The sequence below is a fragment of the Tachysurus vachellii genome, chromosome 17 (assembly GCF_030014155.1).
Source record: "Tachysurus vachellii isolate PV-2020 chromosome 17, HZAU_Pvac_v1, whole genome shotgun sequence".
In the NCBI taxonomy this organism is placed as follows: Eukaryota; Metazoa; Chordata; class Actinopteri; order Siluriformes; family Bagridae; genus Tachysurus; species Tachysurus vachellii.
The window spans coordinates 18694114-18716241 of NC_083476.1; the positions used below are offsets into that span (position 1 = coordinate 18694114).

Here is a 22128-nt window from a genome sequence, read left to right on the forward strand (position 1 = left end):
CAAAATTACAAATTTAGAAAGAAAGCAAAGAAACAAAGTAGCAAAACAAATGATCTAAAAGTTCAAATTAGTTTATTTCATATGTTGTTAAATTGCTAGCGTAATCTTAGCATATAAATGCGCGATCACTCAATCAGGATAAACAGCTGGATGTTATGTAACCTTTTATATTCCTAATGCGAGAATACGATTTTAATATTCATCAGTGACTCCCACGCCTAATTATGTGCTACACTTGGGCTCTCCTCTAAACTGGTCTGGACGCAACACCGGACCAGTAAACCTCAACACTGTGGCTTTGTTGTTGTTGCTTGCACGGGCTAATTGGAGCAATCTTCTGCCCGACACCACAAAACTGGAAAAGTGCTAGCTAACGCATCAGCAGATGATTTGTCAGGTGTATCAGTAGCTTTCACTCGCCACAAATATATACGTCCTGTACAGGTATAAATATAGCACTGGGTCCTGTTAGCAGGGCAGCGCTGAAATGACATGTAGTGTGTGGAAATTCGTGCGGCGTTCTCTTACAATCAGGGAGAGGCTAGCAAGGCAAGAATAGCTTCATGCAGGGACGGGCAGTATGTCAAAACGTTGTTGTTATTATTATAGTATGTTTTTTGGTTTTTATGTGTGTGTGTGTTTGTGTTGCTATTTTGCTGGACTTTAATTGTCAAATTGGTTTCTCGCAATTTGTTCACAACCCTCAGAACATGCTTCATACCTTCAAATACACTTGTTGCTGATTGGCTAGTAGGTGTTTATATTTACAGGTACATAAATAAATAATTTAGAATATCGTGGAAAATTTCATTTATTTCAGTAATTCAACTCAAATAGTGAAACTCGTGTATTATATAAATTCAGTACACACAGACTGAAGTAGTTTAAGTCTTTGGTACTTTTAATTGTGATGATTTTGGCTCACATTTACAAAAACCCACCAATTCACTACAGGTATCTCAAAAAATTAGAATATGGTGACATGCCAATCAGCTAATCAACTCAAAACACCTGCACGGTTTCCTGAGCCATCAAAATGGTCTGGTTCACTAGGCTACACAATCATGGGGAAGACTGCTGACCTGACAGCTGTCCAGAAGACAATCACTGACACCCTTCACAGGGAGGGTAAGCCACAAACATTAATTGCCAAAGAAGCTGGCTGTTCACAGTGCTGTGTGTGCTGTGTCCAAGAATGTTAACAGAAAGTTGAGTGGAAGGAAAAAGTGTGGAAGAAAAAGATGCACAACCAACCGAGAGAACCGCAGACTTGAGAGGCTTGTCAAGCAAACTCCATTCAAGAATTTAGGTGAATTTCACAGAGAATGGCATGAGGCTGGGGTCAAGGCATCAAGAGCCACCACACACAGACGTGTCAAGGAATTTGGCAACAGTTGTCTTATTCCTCTTGTTAAGCCACAGACAATGTCAGAGGCGTCTTAGCTGGGCTAAGGAGAAGAAGAACTGGACTTTCACCACTGGACTCTTGAAAAGTCATCTTTTCAGATGAGCTAGAAGCTCCTAGCTCAAGTTGCTCGAAGTCCAGTGTTAAGTTTCCACAGTCTGGGGTACAGTGTCATCTGCTGGTGTTGGTCCACTGCGTTTTTTGAAAACCAAAGTCACTGCACCCGTTTACCAAGAAACTTTATGCTAATGCTAATGCTAATTTCATTTCCAGCAGGATTTGGCACCTGCCTACACTGCCAAAAGCACCAAAAGTTGGTTAAATGACCATAGTGTTGGTGTGCTTGACTGGCCAGCAAACTCACCAGACCTGAACCCCATATAGAATCTATGGGCTATTGTCAAAAGAAAAATTAGAAACAAGAGGCCAGAAAATGAAGATGAGCTGAAGGTCACTGTCAAAGAAACCTGGGCTTCCACACAACCTCAGCAGTGCCACAGACTGACCACCTCCATGCCACAAAGAATTTAGGCAGTCATTAAAGCAAAAGGAGCCCCTTCTTCAATTGAGAAGTACATATACAGTTAATTAACATACTTTCCAGAAGGCCAACAATTCACTTAAAATGTTTTTTTATTGGTCTAATGAAGTATTTTCATTTTTTGAGTGAATTGGTGGGTTTTTGTTAAATGTGCAACAAAATCATCACAATTAAAAGTACCAAAGACTTAAACTACATCAGTCTGTGTGTACTGAATTTAAATAATACACGAGTTTCACTATTTGAGTTGAATTATGAACTTTATTTCATTTATGAACCACTACATACTACTTTATTGAGATGCACCTGTATAGATACATATATATCATCGCTGACAGACGAAATCCTCGTATCTCCAAAACCTTATTTTTCAGGAAATTAAAAAAACGCCGTACCTTATCTGCAGTGCACAGGGTTTAGTCCGTGTTGCAGTGGATTGTCTTGCGCTAAATTCCTGTCCTCAGACGAGCACCAGAACTAGCGGGGGGTCAAGATTTTTTTTTCTTTGAGCCCAGTGTTTTGAAGACATTTACCTCAGAAGACGTGTTGATTCGTTGCGACTCTTATTAAGGAGAAATATGCCGCGAAGCTCTCCCGCGGAGTGAGGAAGAGGTGGACAGTTGAAGTGACCAATGGAGTTATGAGATTTGCGCTCAAGCTATTTTCAAGACTTTAGATTGGTTAATAACTTGTAAAAATAACAGGCCCACGTGGGGACTGACCAATAGCATCGATAGCAACCATACGAGGTTTCCGCCCGACAGCGACTATATATATATATATATATATATATATATATATATATATATATATATATATATATACGTATATACATATATATATATATAGAGAGAGATAGATAGATAGATAGATAGATAGATAGATAGATAGATAATATATATACTGTAAAGCAGCGACATGGTCATGGTTGCACAGGGCTTATTGTGAAGTGCGTGGGGAATGAAGTCTCGCCTGTCTGGGTGTCGTCCAATCTCAGAGAAGGACAAAGAAGTTCATGCTAAATATGATAGTAAGGTCACAATGTACACAATTGATGGTTTCTACATACTGTATGGGGTCATGTATCCTCGACCAGTTAGGGTGCCAGTGCTGACTCCTATCCACCACCGGAAACACCTACACTGAGCATGTGAGCATCGAAATGGGACCACGGATCAATGGAAGAAGGCGTCCTTATCTGATGAATCACATTTTCTTTTGAAGGTCAAGGTGGATGGGCATTGCTTACCTGAGGAAGAGATGGTAATAGGATGCTCTATGGGAAGAAGGCAAGCTTGGCTGGTTGAGGCTTGTGATGTGATGCGATGTGATGTGGTGTTCTGACCAGTGTTCTTCTGGGAAGCATGAAGATGTTACCACCTACCCAAACATTGTTGCAGACCAAGAGCACACCTTCATCTACACTGCAGAAATGGTTCAGGAATGGTTTGAGGAACATGGACTTCAAGGTCTTGACTGGGCCTCTAAATTCTCCAATTCTCAATCTGATCGAGAGTCTGTAGGATGTGCTGGACAAACAAGTCTGATCTGTGGCAACAAGTCTGATCCCCATTTTGCAGCTTATAGGAGTTAAAGGATCTGCTGGAGTCAATGCCTCGAGCTGTTTTGGCGGAGAGCAATATTAGCCGCCTGGTTTTAATGTTATGGCTGATCGGTGCATTTGGGTCAGATTTTTCATATCCGTCTACTCTGTGTACATCTTTACTTTGTTTGTTTTCTTATGTTTTTTTAATATCAGTAAGCTTTGTTGAGCTTTATGTCTTATTTACACCACATTGCTGTTAAATTCTCACATCTGAAGGTGTGGATTAATTTTCTCGAACCAGCGTGACACTGACAGTTGTTCTGACTTTAACGTAAATGTTAGGTTTATATTAATGTGTGCTTTAAGACATTATCGTTGCTATAGAAACAGCTCTTTCATTGTGACTCACATGGCAGATACGCCTCACAATCTAAGGCTAATAATACTTTATAAAAAGCAGAAGAATGTGAAAAAAATGATCATTGATGTGGTGAAGCTTTTTATTAGGAGGCGATTATTTATAAAGCATCTTAACCCTTAAAAGGAGGACTTTTAAGAGGCTTAAGAATTTCTTTAGCAGAGGAGAAAATGGCCAAAAGGTGAAGAGGAAGAAGAAATGTATTGTATACAATATTTAATAATGATAGTGAGTTAATAAGATGATACAGATTAGATCATGTACTGTAGGGATTATTTTTGTGATCAATCATATTAGAGATAACATAAATTTATTGCTATGTCATTTAGAGATACAGTAACATCTCTGAAACAGAGCTGAAATGCGATAGCGGCAGAAATGATAGAATTTGTCTCTATGACATTTCTGCACTGTGTCAGAGACGTTTACATTTACATTTATTACATTTATAACATACAGATGTTGGAGCATCTGAAATATGATCGGTCACGAACGTAATCCCTACACGATATAATCTCAAATTCTGTCAGGACCACTTTGTCAAATGAGAATTAATTAGACGATATGCATACAGTTAGTGTTGGCGGTATGGTTCTGTTCTGGGCAGGAATCCACGCACCCGTCCGTGCGTATGCATGGACCGAGCGGGGAGAGCAGCAACTAGGAAACTAGAGGTTTTTTTTTTAGCAAATAGAGTTTTTTTTTTTTTTTTTTCAAATAATAAATTAATAAATAATTAAATAATTAGAGCGAGAGGGAGAGAGAGAGATAAAAATATGTGGAGATTTAAGACGTAACTGGTAGAACGAACACAGGTTCCGGCATGGTGGAGTCGGCGTTGGAGGAGGGAGTTTAAATCGCAGCAGCAGCGAAGCGCTAGAAAGCATATCAATGAATAGAAATTTAAATGGTCGGGTAATATGGATGTCGTAACCGGATTGGTGCGCGTCATGGACAGCTGATTAACAGCTGATGCACGCTTGACGACGTGGCCTGCCGGTATATCGACCGCATCACTGCAGAAGATACACCGATCCGCCTGTCGATCTCCCGCTCCATCCTCCCCTCACTCGTGAACATGACCCCAAGATACTTAAACTCCTCCACTTGAGGCAGGAGCTTTCCACCAACCTGAAGGGGAAAAGCCACCCTTTTCCGGCTGAGAACCATGGCCTCGGACTTGGAGGTGCTGATTCTCATCCCCGCCGCTTCACACTCGGCTGCAAACCGTCCCAGTGCACGCTGAAGGTCCTGATTTGAAGAAGCCAACAGGACAACATCATCTGCAAAAAGCAGAGACGAAATCCCGTGGTCCCCCAACTGGACTCCCTCCGGCCCCCGACTGCGCCTAGAAATCCTGTCCATATAAATAATGAACAGGACTGGTGACAAAGGGCAGCCCTGCCGGAGTCCAACATGCACCGGGAACAAGTCTGACTTACAATGCGAACCAAACTCCTGCTCTGGTCATATAGGGACCGGACAGCCCTTAGCAGAGGGCCCCGGACCCCATACTCCCAGAGCACCCCCCACAGATCACCACGAGGGACACAGTCGAATGCCTTCTCCAGATCCACAAAGCACATGTGGACTGGTTGGGCAAACTCCCATGAACCCTCCAGTAACCTTGGCATCAGGACACCCTAGGTCGGAAGTCAATGATCGACTTTGTATTTGTTTCATCTGACCTCCGGCCGTATGTCTTGGACACTCGGGTAAAGAGAGGGGCGGAGCTGTCAACTGATCACCACCTGGTGGTGAGTTGGATCCGATGGCCGGGGAGGAAGTTGGACAGACTTGGCAGACCAAACGTACTGTGAGGGTCCACTGGGAACGTTTGGCAGAGTCTCCGGTCAGAGAGCCACCTCCGGCAGAGCTTCAACCAGATCCCAAGGAAGGTTGGAGACATTGAGTCTGAGTGGACAATGTTCTCCACCTCCATTGTCGACGCAGCCGCGCGGAGATGTGGCCGTAAGGTCTCCGGTGCCTGTCGTGGCGGCAATCCCCGAACCCGGTGGTGGACCCCGGAAGTAAGGGATGCTGTCAAGCTGAAGAAGGAGTCCTATCGAGCCTGGTTGGCTCGGGGGACTCCGGAGGCAGCTGATAGGTACCGGAGGGCCAAGCGAGCTTCAGCCCGGGTGGTTGCAGAGGCAAAAACTCGGGTCTGGGAGGAGTTCAGTGAGGCCATGGAGAAGGACTATCGGTTGGCCTCGAAGAAATTCTGGCAAACCGTCCGGCGCCTCAGTCTATGCCAGGGTACTGGAGAGGAGAATTCGGCCGATAGTCGAACCTCGGATTCAGGAGGAACAATGTGGGTTTCGTCCCAGTCGTGGAACACTGGACCATCTCTATACCCTCACCAGGTTACATAGAGACCAAGTGAAGGTTTATAATAGACCAGATTTTAAAAGCACTCTTTATTTTTTATTTTTTTTACTCTGTTTATTTTTTATTAAACAACCAATCACAATATTCAAAATAATGTGTCACCTAGTAACGCGTTAAGCCCCGCCTCCTCTCTAAGAAAAGTTGTTGTATGTCCCTTGCTCAGAGTTGCTCTCAGTTTGGTTCTGAATCACTCTGAAGATAAGATTCCTAGTTAGAAATGTTTAAGCTAAATCAGGAGCTCTCTGAGATCATACAGAGAATCTTTATGAATACTGCCCCTCGATTCCATCACAACGTCTTCAGTACAACGGATTGTTTTATCTGTCACTGTGACAAGCTGCTTTTTTGTTGTTGTAATAGTGTTCTGTGAGAAAACCTGCTGCAAATTGTTGTTAACTGACTTCATGTCATGCTGTAAGAGTAAAACAATCCATTCTGCTTCGTGTCATTATTATATAATTCTGCCCTGGATTTATTTTATATAACGGCATGACTCATGTTACGTGTTATTCTTTGTATATATTGAACATGCAGTAACTTCTTTATAGTTATTAATACAATAATAAAGAGCTGCATTAGAGTGTTTTGTTTTTTTTTGACATGCTGCTAATCTTCCTGACTTTGTCTCTCCGACTAACTCGGACGTGCTCGAACGCGCGCTATTATTCAACACATTTGAGCACAAAGGTCAGATTATTGCTAGATTGGCGCTCAAGTTCACCGTGCTGCAAACAAAGCACGCTTTTTTCGCTCCTTTCATGAATTAATGCCTGTTAAGCGATTTAGGGTTTGGTCTGTTCAGGTGAGATATGAAGGCAAATAGGTGAGCTACCTCATTATGGAGATACACTAGTGTAGCACCTGAGGCCTTTGCTTGTCATTAGCACAGAAGATAGAACACACAGCGGTGTAGAGAATGGATTCATGTGATAGATAAGCTTGCCAAGGAACTCATCCATCCACAATAGATGATGCCATTTGAAACTTATATAGAGGCTATTTCCATGTGGTTAGTCAGGGGGTGTGTGAGCGTGTGTGTGTGTGTGTGTGTGTGTGTGTGTGTTTAGCACATTTATCTTATTGTACCTGAGTGAAGGTCATGTGAGTTGGTGTGTATTACAGTGTGGAGGATTACAGTGCAGTGTACAAACTATTCAACAAGGTCTTTCATCAGAGACCATTCAATCTTTAAAAAAAAAAAAACGTGTGTGTGTGTGTTTGTATGTGTGTGATGAAATACATGGTGCTATTTTAATGCTATTAAAATGACCGAAAAATTAATTCCCTATTCAATATGTTCATTCCTCAGTAATCTAAATAGCATAAGAACAAATTCTCTCTATACCTTTACCCTAATATTGCAGTAATAGCTACAGGGCTGTCAAGTGTCACGCATTGAGAGTGACAGTCACGCATTTGGGTCTTTTCTCACGCTCTCCCGCCACACATTGTATTTCTCACGTAGAAACACTTGTTGACGATTTATCATATATTTAATATGCCGCAGCGCCCAAAATGTATCAGTCCGCACCGCTGTCTCTATGGAACCGGGCAGGAATCAAGCGCGTCTCCCCTGGAGTTCTTAATTTAACCTGACACTTATCAGCCAATCAAAAAAGAGGCTACACAATAGCCAATCAGAAAATAGCACTATTGTATCTGGGTAAGATTTAATGCAACAACCAGTGAAAAAAAACAAACATATTCATTAGAGAGGGTATTTTCCATGGTCAGTTTGAACAAAACCTCAACACAAAACTGCTTGTCTCTGGACGGGACATTGTCCTCAATCATGACCCTAAAAATGTCTGGGCTTGTGCTGAACTGTTTCATATGGGAGCAACATTACAAATGATCAAGGAGTCCAAAAAGGCAACAATACCCCCATTGTTTTTTTTTGTTTGTTATTTATTGTCGGGAGGGGTATCCCCACGTGGGGGTGGGGGGGGGTGTGGGGGGGTGTGGGGGGTTTGCTTTGGAGATGTCACGCCTGCCTGTCTACAAAACTTGAGAACTAGCACACTGTTGTCACAGCTAAACACATGTTTCTGGGAAAGTTTCAACATCTCAGGCATGTTGTAGTATTCTCAGGGTTTAATCTAGCAATAAATAAATCTTTCAGAATGTCTTTTTAGTACATTTGCTAAGTTCTATGGCTAAGCATTTCCAGGTATGACATCTTCCACCATGGCTTAAAATATGTGGTAATATTTTTCTTTTCCCCGAAGTGATTCATACAGAGGAAGTGACATGTCTGATTTTTAGTCTGAATTGAGCACTTAGATAATCACAAAGTGTTAGTTGAGTTCATGGTTAGTTTAAAGTGAAGGTGCGGTATGAAGATAGCTGTGGTGTATATATATATATATATATATATATATATATATATATATATATATATATATATATATATATATATATATATACAAATAAAATGGAATTTAATTTAATAGAAACTAAATCTTAAATTTGATTCCAAACTGATTTTTCATTATTTATTTTATGCTTTTTATTTTTATTTTAACTTCCTGAATTATACTGTAGCGCTACTGTACATCCATTTAATTTTGTATGTGTGTGTGTGTCTTCCTTCTCAAGTGATTATTTAGCCCTGAAGTGTGTAGGACACCACAGAACAGAGTTGTTGTGTGCAAGACAAAAGCGAGCTCTGAATCCTTCTATTCCAGCATGTTGCGTCCCCTTAAAGCTGCTTCCCTTTTTTTATTCGGGGCAAGAAAAACATTCATGGTATGGGCCATCTGCCAAAAGTACACGTGGATATATATCTCACGTTCACTCCCACGAGACCAGAGCCTATTGTCGCTCTGTTTCTGTGGAGAACAGAAGGCCTGCGAGCTATAATACGAATACACGCTCATTTTCATACACGATTTTTGAGAGGTTTTGTGGCGATGGCAACAACAAAGCATTGAGTTGTGCCCTTTCTATTTCTCGCTGTGTCTCATACACACACATATACACATACACACTCACACAAACCATCTCTTGCTCCATTGTTGCTCTCTGCGTATTTGTCAGAGTCTCTGGGTGGAGGGACTCTTTGTCAGCATTGGCACGGAGCGGGCATGCCGTGCTGGGGTAATGAGGACGGATGCCCGCGCGTGGGAAGAGCAGCCTGCTTTGTAGCATCTCACAGCACAATACCACAGCTCCTGGAAGCAGGCAAGCCAAGACACAACCGTGCAGCAAATAGATACCCGGGCCAAGAAAGCGACAGTTTGAGGCGAGACAGTTTGTCTCTGAATTAGGCCCTAATGAGTGCACTTCTTCTGTTTCCCCAGCCAGGATTTATAGAAAGGGAAGGTGTGCCATCAAGTCTGCCGTGGAAAAGTTGCACCATCTGACAACAATGCAACAAACTGCAATATTGGTCACTGATAAATTTACACACAGTATTTAATGCCTATTATCTATAGAGCTTGGTGGTGTGTGTGTGTGTCTTGCAGGAGATAAAAATGTCCTGATATGTCCAGGGATAGAAATATCCAGAGGTGAGAAATACTAAAGTGTTTAAGAGTACTTCATTAATATACTAAACTATTATCAAGCATTGTTGAAGTTAAACGTCAAAGGTCTTTTCTTCTATTTATTTAGATTTCAGGCGGCACGTTGGCTTAGTTCAGCATGTTCTCCCAGAGATTCAGGGTTCCCTCTGGGTTCTCCAGGTTTCCTTCCCCAGGATGGATAGACAGACAGACAGACAGACAGACAGACAGACAGACAGACAGATAAACAGACAGATAGAAAGACGGATGGATGGATAGACTGACTGGTAAAAGATATTGCAGACAGACAGACAGACATACAGATAGATAGATAGATAGATAGATAGATAGATAGATAGATAGATAGATAGATAGATAGATAGATAGATAGATAGATATTGAATTTATTTATTTATTTAATAAATTGAAAACTGCCTTCATTATTATTATGTCATTATTACATTGTGTGTGCGTGTGTGTGCGTGTGTGTGCGTGTGTGTGCGTGTGTGTGCATGTGTGTGAATAAGCAAATTTAAGATTATACAATAGTACATAATAATAGTAAAAGGTAGTGTGTGTGTGCCCTGCGATGGGTTGGCACTCCGTCCAGGGTGTATCCTGCCTTGATGCCCGATGACGCCTGAGATAGGCACAGGCTCCCCGTGACCCGAGGTAGTTCGGATAAGCGGTAGAAGATGAATGAATGAATGAATAGTAAAAGGTTAATTCAGTAGGTAATATGACTGCACAGGTAATACAAACGAATTAAAGCTGTCATCTGTCACTTAGTAAAATCTGTTTAATGGTTTGTTTGTTTATGTGCATAAGGCAGAATTTCCTGAACTCAGTGCAGTGAATAGCAATTAGGAAGAAAATAAAAGATAACGCTGAAAGCTGGGTCTAGCCATGAAACACAGATTTAAAGACAGACGTTTTTATAGCTGTGTTTGTCTTTGTGTTTAGAATTTTTTCCCTCATCACATTTTATCATGAGAAATAATTCGAAACGTCTGTTTAATGGACACGTGAGAGATGTGTCGAACGGGGATTGCCGCTTCACAGCTCCAGGGTCCCTGGTTCAATCCTGAGCTTGACGTTACTGTTTATGCAGAGTTTCGTGTTCTCCTCATGTTCACCCGGTTCTCCAGGTTCTCCGGTTTCTCTACACTATGCATTAACGTGCCTGTGGGTGAACAGCCGACTCTGAAATACCACTAGGTGAGTGTGTGAGTGTGTGTGTGTGTGTGCGAATACGTCTGGCGTCCCGTTCAGGGCGTGTTACCCTCTCCGTCTCACTGCCGATGTTCCCAGGATAGACATGAATGAATGATTGTCCTCTCGTGAGTGTATCAGAGTGTACTCTGAATGGGCAAAACACAAGATTCTGCATGTTCTCTTTCAAAGTAAGATTAATTCCACCCTTACTTGGGGCACAATTTACACCAATGCCATAATAGATCATTTAATAGATTGACATCCTGTATAGAATATTTAAGTCCTGAGTGATTTATTGCCAAAAGATTGCATTAATATTTATTGTTTTGGTATCCACCAACCGTGTTAACTCGCTTGGAGATTGGACGCACCATCCGGACATGATGAGTGATTTCATGTCACTTCTAAAATATTGACTACTGCGCAATTTTTGGCAACAAAAACAGAATGTAATCCGTACTAACGGTCAGGATGGGATATTTATGGGCTGAGTGAAGCTGATGACCGATAAATATAAAGATACAGATACACAACTTTTAATTAAACAGAGCATCCGGAAACGGTACGTCATAAACTACTGTGCTAAATAGTATGTATAATAGAAGATACATATCAACGATTATTTCCTGTAAAGTCCACGTCCCAGATTACTTACGTACAGACTAAATACTACGCTCTGAAATCACAGTCATCATTATTAAGAGCATCCAGTAATAGGTGCACCAGTGCAAGATACATACAGATGTGGGCATGTGGTAGCCTAGTGAAGGTTTCGGGCTACCAATCAGAAGGTTGTGAGTTCAATCCCAGGTCCACCAAGCTGCCACTGTTGGGCCCCTGAGCAAGACCCTTAACCCTCAATTAGCGTCTGCTAAATGCCGGAAATGTAAATGTAAATACATACACACGCATACACACATAGACCTACCCTATAGTTAAGACTTAAGGTTTGTCTTGTCCTTATGTATATTTTTTGGGATGTCTTGTTTTTGGTGATGTCACTGTGACACTCTAGTTTCTCGTGATCATTTGTTTTTAATCTGTTTCATGGTAATATTTTGATAAATTCTTTTACACACCCCCCAATCGATATCTTTCATCAAGCGAGATGCTATCATGCTTCGTACGCGCTTTTCACACCATATTTTTTCGATAATCGATAACTTCATCAATACGAATCATAATTAATGATTCATAAGAATACGATTCGATCTTAAGACCACGGAATCTTCTAAGATGCGATATGGTACAATATGATTTTGGTTAAGAAGGCAACTGTTTCTTAAGGCAACCAGTCACTAAACTGACAGCATCGCTGACTAACTCTGTGTTTGATGATATCCCTGAATCAGCTATGCTAAGATGCCATATGATTCATATAGTAATATCCAACAGAGTCTTTTAAGACCACCATTAGATATTTGTGACGTCACTGGATCCGCTATGATACCATATGTAACGCTCACAACGATTTAATGACTTGTTATCTTGACCCTCTCGCCGAATTTTCTATGATTCGATTCCGATTCATATGGAAACGACTCGCTTTTTGACTCTTCCGCGGTGCGATACAATACGATTTAAAGTCCGTGTCCTCTGATCGATATCTCACGAACTTTGTTCAGAAACCGGATCGTATTTAGAAGTAAGGACAGTACAGCTTGCTAGTCAGTCATCTATTTACAGGTTTTAGTTGAAAACTGTGCATTTATTTGTATGTATTTTATTTACACCCCTGTCTTGTGCCCTTTGGGAATAATAATCGATTTTATAAGGGAAGGGATTTTGTGTGTGTGTCAATCAGAAGACAGAAGACACACACTCAGCTCACCTACTGTACACACACACACACACACACACACACACACACACACACACACACACACACACATATATATATATATATATATATATATATATATATATATATATATATATATATATATATATATATATATATATATATATATATATACGAACTTTGTTCAGAAACCGGATCTTTCTGTATATATATATATATATATCTGTATATATATATACACACACACACACACACACACACACACACACGCACACACACACGCGCGCTCACGCAGGCGCAACGTGCAGCTCCGCGTCAGCGTTCAGTCGCCTTTGCGCTCATAAAGCGCGCGCTGCTCGTGTTCGTTCATCTCAGCGCGGACAAGTCGGAGCTTCAACCTTGCGCTCGCTCTCTCTCTCTCTCTCTCTCTCTCTCTCTCTCTCTCTCGCGTGTGTGTGTGTAAGTGAGTGTGTTTGGGTGTGTGAGGGAGAGAGATAGTGAAAGGAAACGCCCGGACGGAGAGATGCTAAAGGAATGTGCAGTAGAGCTGAATGAGTAAAGAGCGCACACACACACACACCATGGAGAAACGGAAAGGTAAGAGCAAAGAACCGATTAACCGACAACAGGCTGAGCTTTAACTAGAGTCTTCTTCTGTAGCGCGCGCAAGGTTGAAATAGAGAGATGGAGAGAGAGAGAGAGATGGAGATGTGGGATAGATATGCGGTGATTCCTTTTGGTCATGTTTTACTCACTAAGAAAGAAAAAAAACTCCTGTCTTGCTGTCTTGCTATTAATAATGAATGCTGATGATTGTGCATGCGCATTTTCCTTCCTGTAAAGTGCATCGGATATTAGAAGGATGTCGTGAGCGTTCTATTGCTCATAAAACTGCGTCTGGTGTGTGTGTGTGTGTGTGTGTGTGTGTGTGTGTGCTCAGTACAGTTTGTATGGACATCTCTGATATGCGAATCCATCATCTACAAGTTGAGCATCCGGGTGTGTCTGAGGAACAAACCTGAGCTGAGATGGTGTGATTATGGCAGAAGATCCTCCCAGATGTAGAAGTTTTCTTATTACATCTTGATTGCAATCAAAGTTTTTGAACGTCTTTGACTGTAATTACACACAACACTGCTGAGGGATAATGAACACGTTCTTCATTTTACGCACAACATTTCGGGTACCTCCAAATTATACGCACGTCGTTTTTATTGCCGTTCTCTTTAGTCGAATGGAAAAAAAAAAGAAAGGAAAGAAAAAAGAAAAAGAAGTGTGGCTCATTATCTTTGGCCGTGCGATTCGTTTATTTATTTTTTCGGATCACTTTTTAGAGAGATGTGGTCATGAGGCTTGGTAAAGGCTTTGTGTTGTGTGGCAGCCTTCAGCTTTCAGGAGCGCTCTCATCTTTCCTCACACTCCATCCCTCGCTCTCTGTACCTCTCGCCCGCCCCTGTCATCCTCCGTGCCGTCGATTGGAGGCGTGTGAGAGATGGCGCCCATTTGCTGCGTTACCCTTCCTCGCTCCTCGGGCTTAATGGCGCATGTCTCCCAGGCCCACTCCATCATCATTAATTGACAATGAGTTTAGGCTGACGTAAGTTCAGACGCTCTCGGGCTCGCTGCCGGCGTTGTGCGAGTTCTCGTCACTCGTCTTTCGTAGCATTAAGTCTGGTTCGTGAAGCTTGGAGCTTGGGAGAAAACATCAACGTATGGATTTGTTCCAGGAAATACTGTGTTTACTTTACTGAGCTTACTTCATGCACATGCACACAATAGCAGTCTTTATTATTATTATTATTATTTTATTTATTTATTTTACTGTTGCACTGTTTTGTACTGATTCACTTCTAAAATCGCTTCACCTGTGTACCTGAGTTTGGGTCCCTCCTTTAACCACACCTTGTTCCTTTTGGGCTTCATAGAGGATTTAAAATCTGCATTTAAAATGTTAAAGACACCTTATTTGATTTTTAGGACGTGTCTCTGTCATGTTTGGAATGTTTAAGCTTTTAAAGAAACACAAGAAATGTCTCAGTTCGACAAACTTACTCGAAATACTAAGAAATTCGTTTCCGCTCCCAATTCCCCAGTCAGTCCGTGTTCATTAACGCAAAATGAGATCAGCGCTATATTTTTTATCAGTCTCCATATTTCCCTGTGAATGCATAGCTTTATTGTTTAGTTTGCGTGTTCGTCATTGTGAAGCAACTGCGCTTTCAAAAATAACACTGATTACGAATCTGCGAGGATCTTTTATCTGCAGAACAAAAAACGTTTAGTATGTGAGAGTAATTCCTCAATTTGTCTCCGAAGCCGCCTGATTCTTTGTGACTGTTCTTTCAGCATCTAACGTCAAACACTTCTTTTGAGCGCCGCTCTAGCAACAGTGCTTTTTTTTTTTTTTTTTTTGACAAGAAAGCATTTGAACTTGTTTGTTTCATCTTAACATCGAAACAATTGACTCGCCTTTTCCACCAGTGCATGTGCTATCACAGTGCGGTGTTATTACCCGAGCTGCGGAACAGTTCACATCACGTACGTGTTTGTGTGTTAATGTGTTAACGTGTGTATGCATGCGTGCTCCCCAGCTGAACAGGAGTTGCATCACTCACAGAGCTGCGTCTCTGCAGGGGGAGCTGTGCTGAACAACAGCGAGCTGAGTTCTCCTCGGGGTCAGATGATGCAAAGCTGTGGCGCGTTTGCCTCAGTGCACTGTTCCAGAGGGCCGAGCACGGGCCCGGTGTCAGCCGTCAGAGCCCCCGCGTGAGCCGCTGCCCTAATGACCAGAGACACACTCTCCCCAGGGCTCCCGCACACACTCCTGTCACACACGTCAGCTCTGACTGACATCTGCCTCCCAGCTCCGGCACCCAGACCTACCCGAGTTCTGCTAAATTAGCCAGAGCTGATTTTAATAATTCATTGTTTAAGGTAGAGCTGGTTTGTTTGTATGGTTTGATGCAGGTGTGTGTGTGTGTGTGTGTGTGTGTGTGTGTGTGTGTGTGTGTTGCCACCTGTATTTCCACAGTGATATCACAGTGTACTCGTGTATACAATACACTTAAATACACTTATGGGGACTTGTTAGTCTAGTGATCAAGGTGTTGGATTACTGATGGGAAGGTTGTGAGTTTGAACCCCAGGTATATCTCACTGTCACTGCTGGGCCCCTGAGCAAGGCCCTCGAAACTGAATTGCTCAGTCGAATAAAAATGAGGTAAATGTAAATTATATGTAAAGTTAAAGACAAGGGAAAAAGTCAGGGTGATATTTGTCCAATCAAATGTCCAATTTAGTTGTTTCTGTGGCAGTGGACATTGTCTCAAATCAGCTTTACAGAACAATATATGAAGATTAATATAATAGAAAAATTCAAGATTAATATTGGACTTATATTTAAATGTGTTTGTATTTATCCCTAATGAACAAGCCTGAGGTGATTGTAGCCTCAGATTTCCATTCTTTTCTGATTGGACTGGAATCTGTGTTTAGTTCTTTTTTTTTTTTTTTGATGTTGTAGTCCGTCACCTCAAAGATCGATGTGCTTTTCTGCTCACCACGACTGTAAAGACCGATGATGATCACGATGAGGTCGATGAGCACGATGAGCAGGATGAGGATGATGATGAAGAACATTTGATGATGACGACTTTTTTCCTCTGCTCTCTCATGAATAAGGTGTTTTCAGCTTTGTAGAAGTAGATATTTATTTTTTTCGCATCATTTCATCATCATGTGAAAATCCGGGTAGATCAGCGTGTTCTGAAATACCACCAAACGTGAGATAATAAAACTGACCGAGATCGGTGACTTGACCCGATCTGCGTGATCGGATGTGTTTGTTGCGCCGATACAGGATCACCTAATTACATATACAGGTGTACAGGTGTCCTTAATGAAGTGAACACTGAGTGTATTAGGGACCCTAGGCAGCTGTTAGTAACACGAGTCCACTTGGCTGCTTTACCTGTACCACTCCTCCTCCTCCTCCTCCTCCTCTGCACTTCCCTGCAAAATAAATGATTGTCTGTAGAGGTAATGTAAACATAACCTTTAAAACATTTATGCAGTTTTTTTTTAAAAGCAAAGCACCGGTGTCAGATATTCCCCATCCATTCTTTTACCGTCTCAGTGTCACTGACTGATTTATTATGTTTAGCTAAAAACTCCGGCTATTTTTAACACACATTTGTTTGCACACTCGGGCTGTAGGAGAATAGACTCGCACTAGACTTTTCATACTGAACTTTAGCGTCGCTTTGTTTGTCCTCTGAACTGGGTTTTTTCGGGTTGGGTAAAGTGCAGTGGGGGATTTTTGTTTTGTAGTTTTGTTCCTTTCACATTTTCGAACAGAAGTGAAACCTCGGTGACTTTTTATTTACTCGCTCGTTTGTTTTAAAATAGACGGAAGGTCACTATAAGGAGATTTACATAAATCTGCCACATAATCTGTATTTTCAGTATCCGACTTCCATATATGGACTGCGCATGACTCCGCCTCTAAATCGCACATGCTACGGTGCCGTCCGTTTTTTCCGGCCCTGAATAAACCCAATCTCTTTATGTGTGTGATCGTTGTACACATGTAAACACTCTGTAGTCACTCTGAATATGTTCTAGAGTTTATAATACTGTGTGTTAAACTGGAAAACATGGGATCGGTGGGGGAAAAAAACAAAAAAACTTTTTGGCACCATATAGTTCCCGCCTTTTTTGTGGCCACGCCCTCTCCCATGTCAGTGATACAAATCCTGACAGTGTAACAGATTCTCACTTAGTGGACCTCTAATAAATAATAATACATATTTTATCACAGTCTGAACATTTTAATCCCCTAGAATGTAACAAATGTCTAATAATCATTTCCTGTGACACGTAAATTCATTACCACCACAGCACTGCACGTGTGTGTGTGTGTGTGTGTTTGTGTGTGTTTGTGTGTGTGTATGTGTGTGCGTGTGTTTGTGTGTGTGCGTGTGTGTGTGTTTGTGTGTGTGTGTGCGTGTGCGTGTGTGTTTGTGTGTGGTGTGCGTGTGTGTGTGTATGTGTCTGTGGTTTTCCAATGTTTGTGTGTATGTGTGTGCGTGTGTGTGTTTGTGTATGTGTGTACGTGTGTGTGTGTGCGTGTGTGTGTGTGTTTGTGTGTGTGTGTGCGTGTGTGTATGTGTCTGTGGTTTTCCAATGTTTGTGTGTATGTGTGTGTGTGCGTGTGTATGTGTGTTTGTGTATGTGTGTATGTGTCTGTGGTTTTCCAATGTTTGTGTGTATGTGTGTCTGTTTGTGTCTGTGGTTTTCCAATGTTTGTGTGTATGTATGTGTGTGTGTTTGTGTATGTATGTGTGTATGTGTCTGTGGTTTTCCAATGTTTGTGTGTATGTGTGTGTATGTGTGTTGTGTGTGAATGTGGTGTATGTGGTGTGTGTGAATTTGTGTGTGTGTGTTGTGTGTGTATGTGGTGTGTGTGTTGTGTGTGTACGTGGTGTGTGTGTGTGACCTATTTCAAAGCCTGTTAAATTTAGCAGTTGAGACGTTTTTGATTATTAATGTCTGTCTGTGATTCACCACAGAATATCGCACTCCGGAGAAAAACGGCATGTTACTGTTATCAGCTGTAATAAGGGACAAGAGGCTAATAAGTCGTCGAGTTTGTGCCGGTGATTTCGCTGAGAGAATACTGATTGGAGGAATTGAGTGTTGTTATGCACAGGGTGTGTTCTCATTGGCTCACGGATGGAGGAGGAAGGGGGAATGCTAGAGAGAGAGAGAGAAGGGAGGTTGGTTTTAAAGAAAAAAAACATGAAAGAAAAAAAGTAGGACATTTTTTTTTACATAAAAATGGTGAATTTTCAGAGTATGAGGCTTCAAAGGCTTCGGCTGGAGGACGAGGTAATTCACATTCAGGCGCGTGTTAAGAGCTATCAGTTGATGACAGCAGCCATAAGTGGTGCTTTGTGTAATTGAGAGCAGAGTCAGCGATTCATAAACAGCCGTCTTTTTTTTTTTCCCTGAACCTCCATTGATTGACTGATAAGTCATGATATTGGTATCGAGTTAAACAGCGCCGATTTCGTTGCCTTGCAAAAAAAGCAGCCGAAGCCACTGATCTGGTTTGATCTCGTATCTCAGTAGAGATTGCTTTTTTTTTCTCTTCTTCCTCCTCTGGAATTGAGGCCTACTTTCCCCTCGTCAAAGCTGGAACTCACTTTATATAACAATACCTATTCTGCTTTTTCTTGCGTAAGCACCGTTTGTGACTCAGTGGTACTCAGGCCCCCAAAACTGTTGTAGAGTTTCCCCAAAATAGCAGGATTTTAATGCAGCGAATTTGCCGTGGGGCCTCTAAAACCACGAGGTCAAATCCTTTCGATTCCAGTGTCATGCTGTATTATATCTGACGGACACGTCATGCCGGAGCACATCAAGTCAATTTTGAAAGCCCACCTCAAAAAAGAAGCGTGTGGGCGTTATTATAACGTCTGTATACTCTCCGAGACAGAGAAAAAAGCATATTTTATAGTACTTTTATTTTGTATAATTAGAGGAAGTAGCTGTTAAATAAGGTTACATGGGTTTTACAAGTCGAAGGAGGCGACCGGTCTGTTTTTTTTTTAACAGATAACCTGGAAAAATATAAAACTTTTAATATAATACTTTAAGACATTATATAACAGAACAGCGAAATCCTTTTATGAGCTAAATTTTGGATGTTTTTATAGTAGCATATCTCAACTTTCACACAGCTAACAGCGCTAACACGGTTAATGCTAGTTAACATCTCAAAATCTCATTACAATCCGAAACAGGACACTTAAAAGCATTGCCTTAATAAATAAATATGAAACCATGAAGCCGAGCGCCGTTGTGACTAGCGACGGTGTTCGCTAGTGCCAACGCTAATTAGCATGCTAAGTCTAGACTAGTCATTCATATATGTCCTCCAGGGTTTCCTGGTGAGCTGTTAGAGAGCTAATGTTGCTAAAGTTTGACAGAATTCACCTAGTTTGTCAGTAAATTTCAGGACACACAAAACAAAAAGGTTCCTTAAAGTTTCTTGTGATTTTTTTGGTGGAAATGAACCAACGCTAGATGTTTCTCTGGGGTTCTTTGAGTCTGATTTTCCTTAGGGAGTTTTACATGGAAACCTTCTGCTTTAGTTTTCTACGTCATATCTCCTGGGATACATGTAAGGCCTAAGACACTCTGTGACCGTAGTGTGTGTGTGTGTGTGTGTGTGTGTGTGTGATACAGCACCAGCAAGTCCTGAACATAGCAGACCTTTTAAACCTGTTCAGTGATTTAATATCCTACACAAATTCTACTACCACAGTACTTTTATCTAGCAAAGCCTGATATTGTGTAGGCAGACATCATGCCTAGCTGAGGGGGAAAAGCTTCCTGTGGTCTTAAGTAGCGTAGGTTACAATATGTAAACAATACAAAATGCCTTCGTCAGTTCTCAAAGCTCAGGCTAAAGGGTTTAAACAACAGAGAGAGAGAGCGTGAGGCGGTCAGCCCGAGTGAACTCTGTGGAGATCTGGGAGAGCTGTGAACTGTGTAAACACACACACTTTATTCATCATCATTATTATTATTATTATTATTATTATTATTATTATTATTATTATTATTGTTATTATTTATTTGTATTATTATTGTTATTATTTATTTGTATTATTATTGTTATAATAATAACAATAATAATAACAATAATTATTATTATTGTTATTATTATTGTTATTATTATTATTTATTTGTATTATTATTGTTATTATTATGATTTATTTATATTATTATTATTATTATTATTATTATTATTATTATTATTATTATTATTATGCAAATACTTTGTGGAAATAAAGTAATAAATGTGAGCTAATTTTCACTATCATGACGTCCACATCAGACTCTCAGCCTCCACCTCCAGGTTCAAACACATCACCGAGGTTATTTACCACACACTTGCTCAAATAAACTAATTGTTGCTCCAAGGATTTCTCAGAAAACACACCCTGACTTTTTACTGTCTATCATTATGTTTTGTTAAGCATTTTTACTTCAGACTCGCGACACCTTTAGTTTATTGTACCCTTTGCGAGTCATATTTTGAACGTGAGAACGGCAGAAATTTAAAAAAGGGATGAAAAAACGAAATGTTCCCACAGTCATAGGTCCCTGAAAACGACGGAAAGAACGAAGACCGTTAAAAGCCTGTTAGCTGCAAAGGGATATTAGCGAGGGAGCGAGTGAGGAGAGAGCTGAAGGAAATAAGAGAGAGAGAGAGAGAGAGAGAGAGAGAGAAGGAATGTGGAAAGGTGGGGCACGACACACGGGCCGAGGCAGATGTAGAGATGAAAGGCGAAGAGATGAAACAGATTTCCATCCAAATTTTCTTGACGTGGCTCACTGATGAATTTTCAATCACCGAGTGCGATTTTCAGGGCGGATCAGTCCTCACTCATAGGCACTTGACATCATTTAAGCATCCGACGTGGATTGATTTGCGGTTTAGCTGTCAGTCAATATCAAGCTATCACGGTTTTGTTTGACGAACGGTTAAGGCCGCAGTGAGACGTGCGTTTTTGTTGATGGCTATTGATTATGTTAAAATTCTGCGTGTCCGTGTGTTTTTGGCGTAATAGATTTCGTTGATTCGCGTCTAGAAGTTGATTGCCTCTTTTTATAAGGTTACATTTTCATAGACAGACCTAATCCGGACCACGTGACCGGGCCTCGCGTTGTTCGGGCTTCCGTCGTATTTCAGCACGGAATGTAGATATTAACGGATGTCAGGGGTTTTAATAATAAATGTTAATTCTTTGGCTGAACGACTCGCTTCGTGACTCTCTGCTTTCAGAATCCTGCCAGAGTTCGTTTACGCCAAAGTCTCTTCCTCTTGCGCATTCGCTTGCTATTTTGGCAGACTTTGTCATGATAAATCTCTGCAAATGTCACAGACCAAGCGGGCTGTGTGTACACAGGAGCAGCAGGACACGGAGAGCCGAGAGAGAGCCGAGATAGAGAGCGGAGCGGTCACCGAATAGCTGATGGAATGAAGGAGGTGTGAAAAAAGCAGGTTAGAGGACGCGTAAGTGCGGAGAGGTGGGCAGAGGGACGAGTGATTGATAGATCGAGCAGGACGGAGGAGAGAATGATGACGATGATCAGTCTATCAGCATACTGAGAAATCTAAAAAAAAAGAAACTTAATTTTTTTTTTAGTAATTAGTAATCAGGAACATAAACATAAAGAGGTTCCTCAGGGTTCTGTATAGACCCCGGGTTTCTTTTCTTGGCCAATAGAAGCTT

General features: G+C 41.3%; 1 protein-coding gene across 3 annotated transcripts in view; it reads left to right on the forward strand.

The window, feature by feature from the left end:
• tenm2b (teneurin transmembrane protein 2b) overlaps nucleotides 1-22128 on the forward strand; it is a 308065-nt gene that overhangs the window by 169506 nt on the left and 116431 nt on the right. Inside the window, exon 1 of one of the 3 annotated variants that reach the window (XM_060890769.1) lies at nucleotides 13288-13417. The exons of the other annotated variants lie outside the window; for them this stretch is intronic. Coding sequence (XP_060746752.1) covers nucleotides 13372-13417 — 46 coding nt within the window. The 5' untranslated portion in view covers nucleotides 13288-13371. Of the gene's footprint in view, nucleotides 1-13287; nucleotides 13418-22128 lie in introns of those variants that run through there. 3 annotated transcript variants of the gene reach the window in all.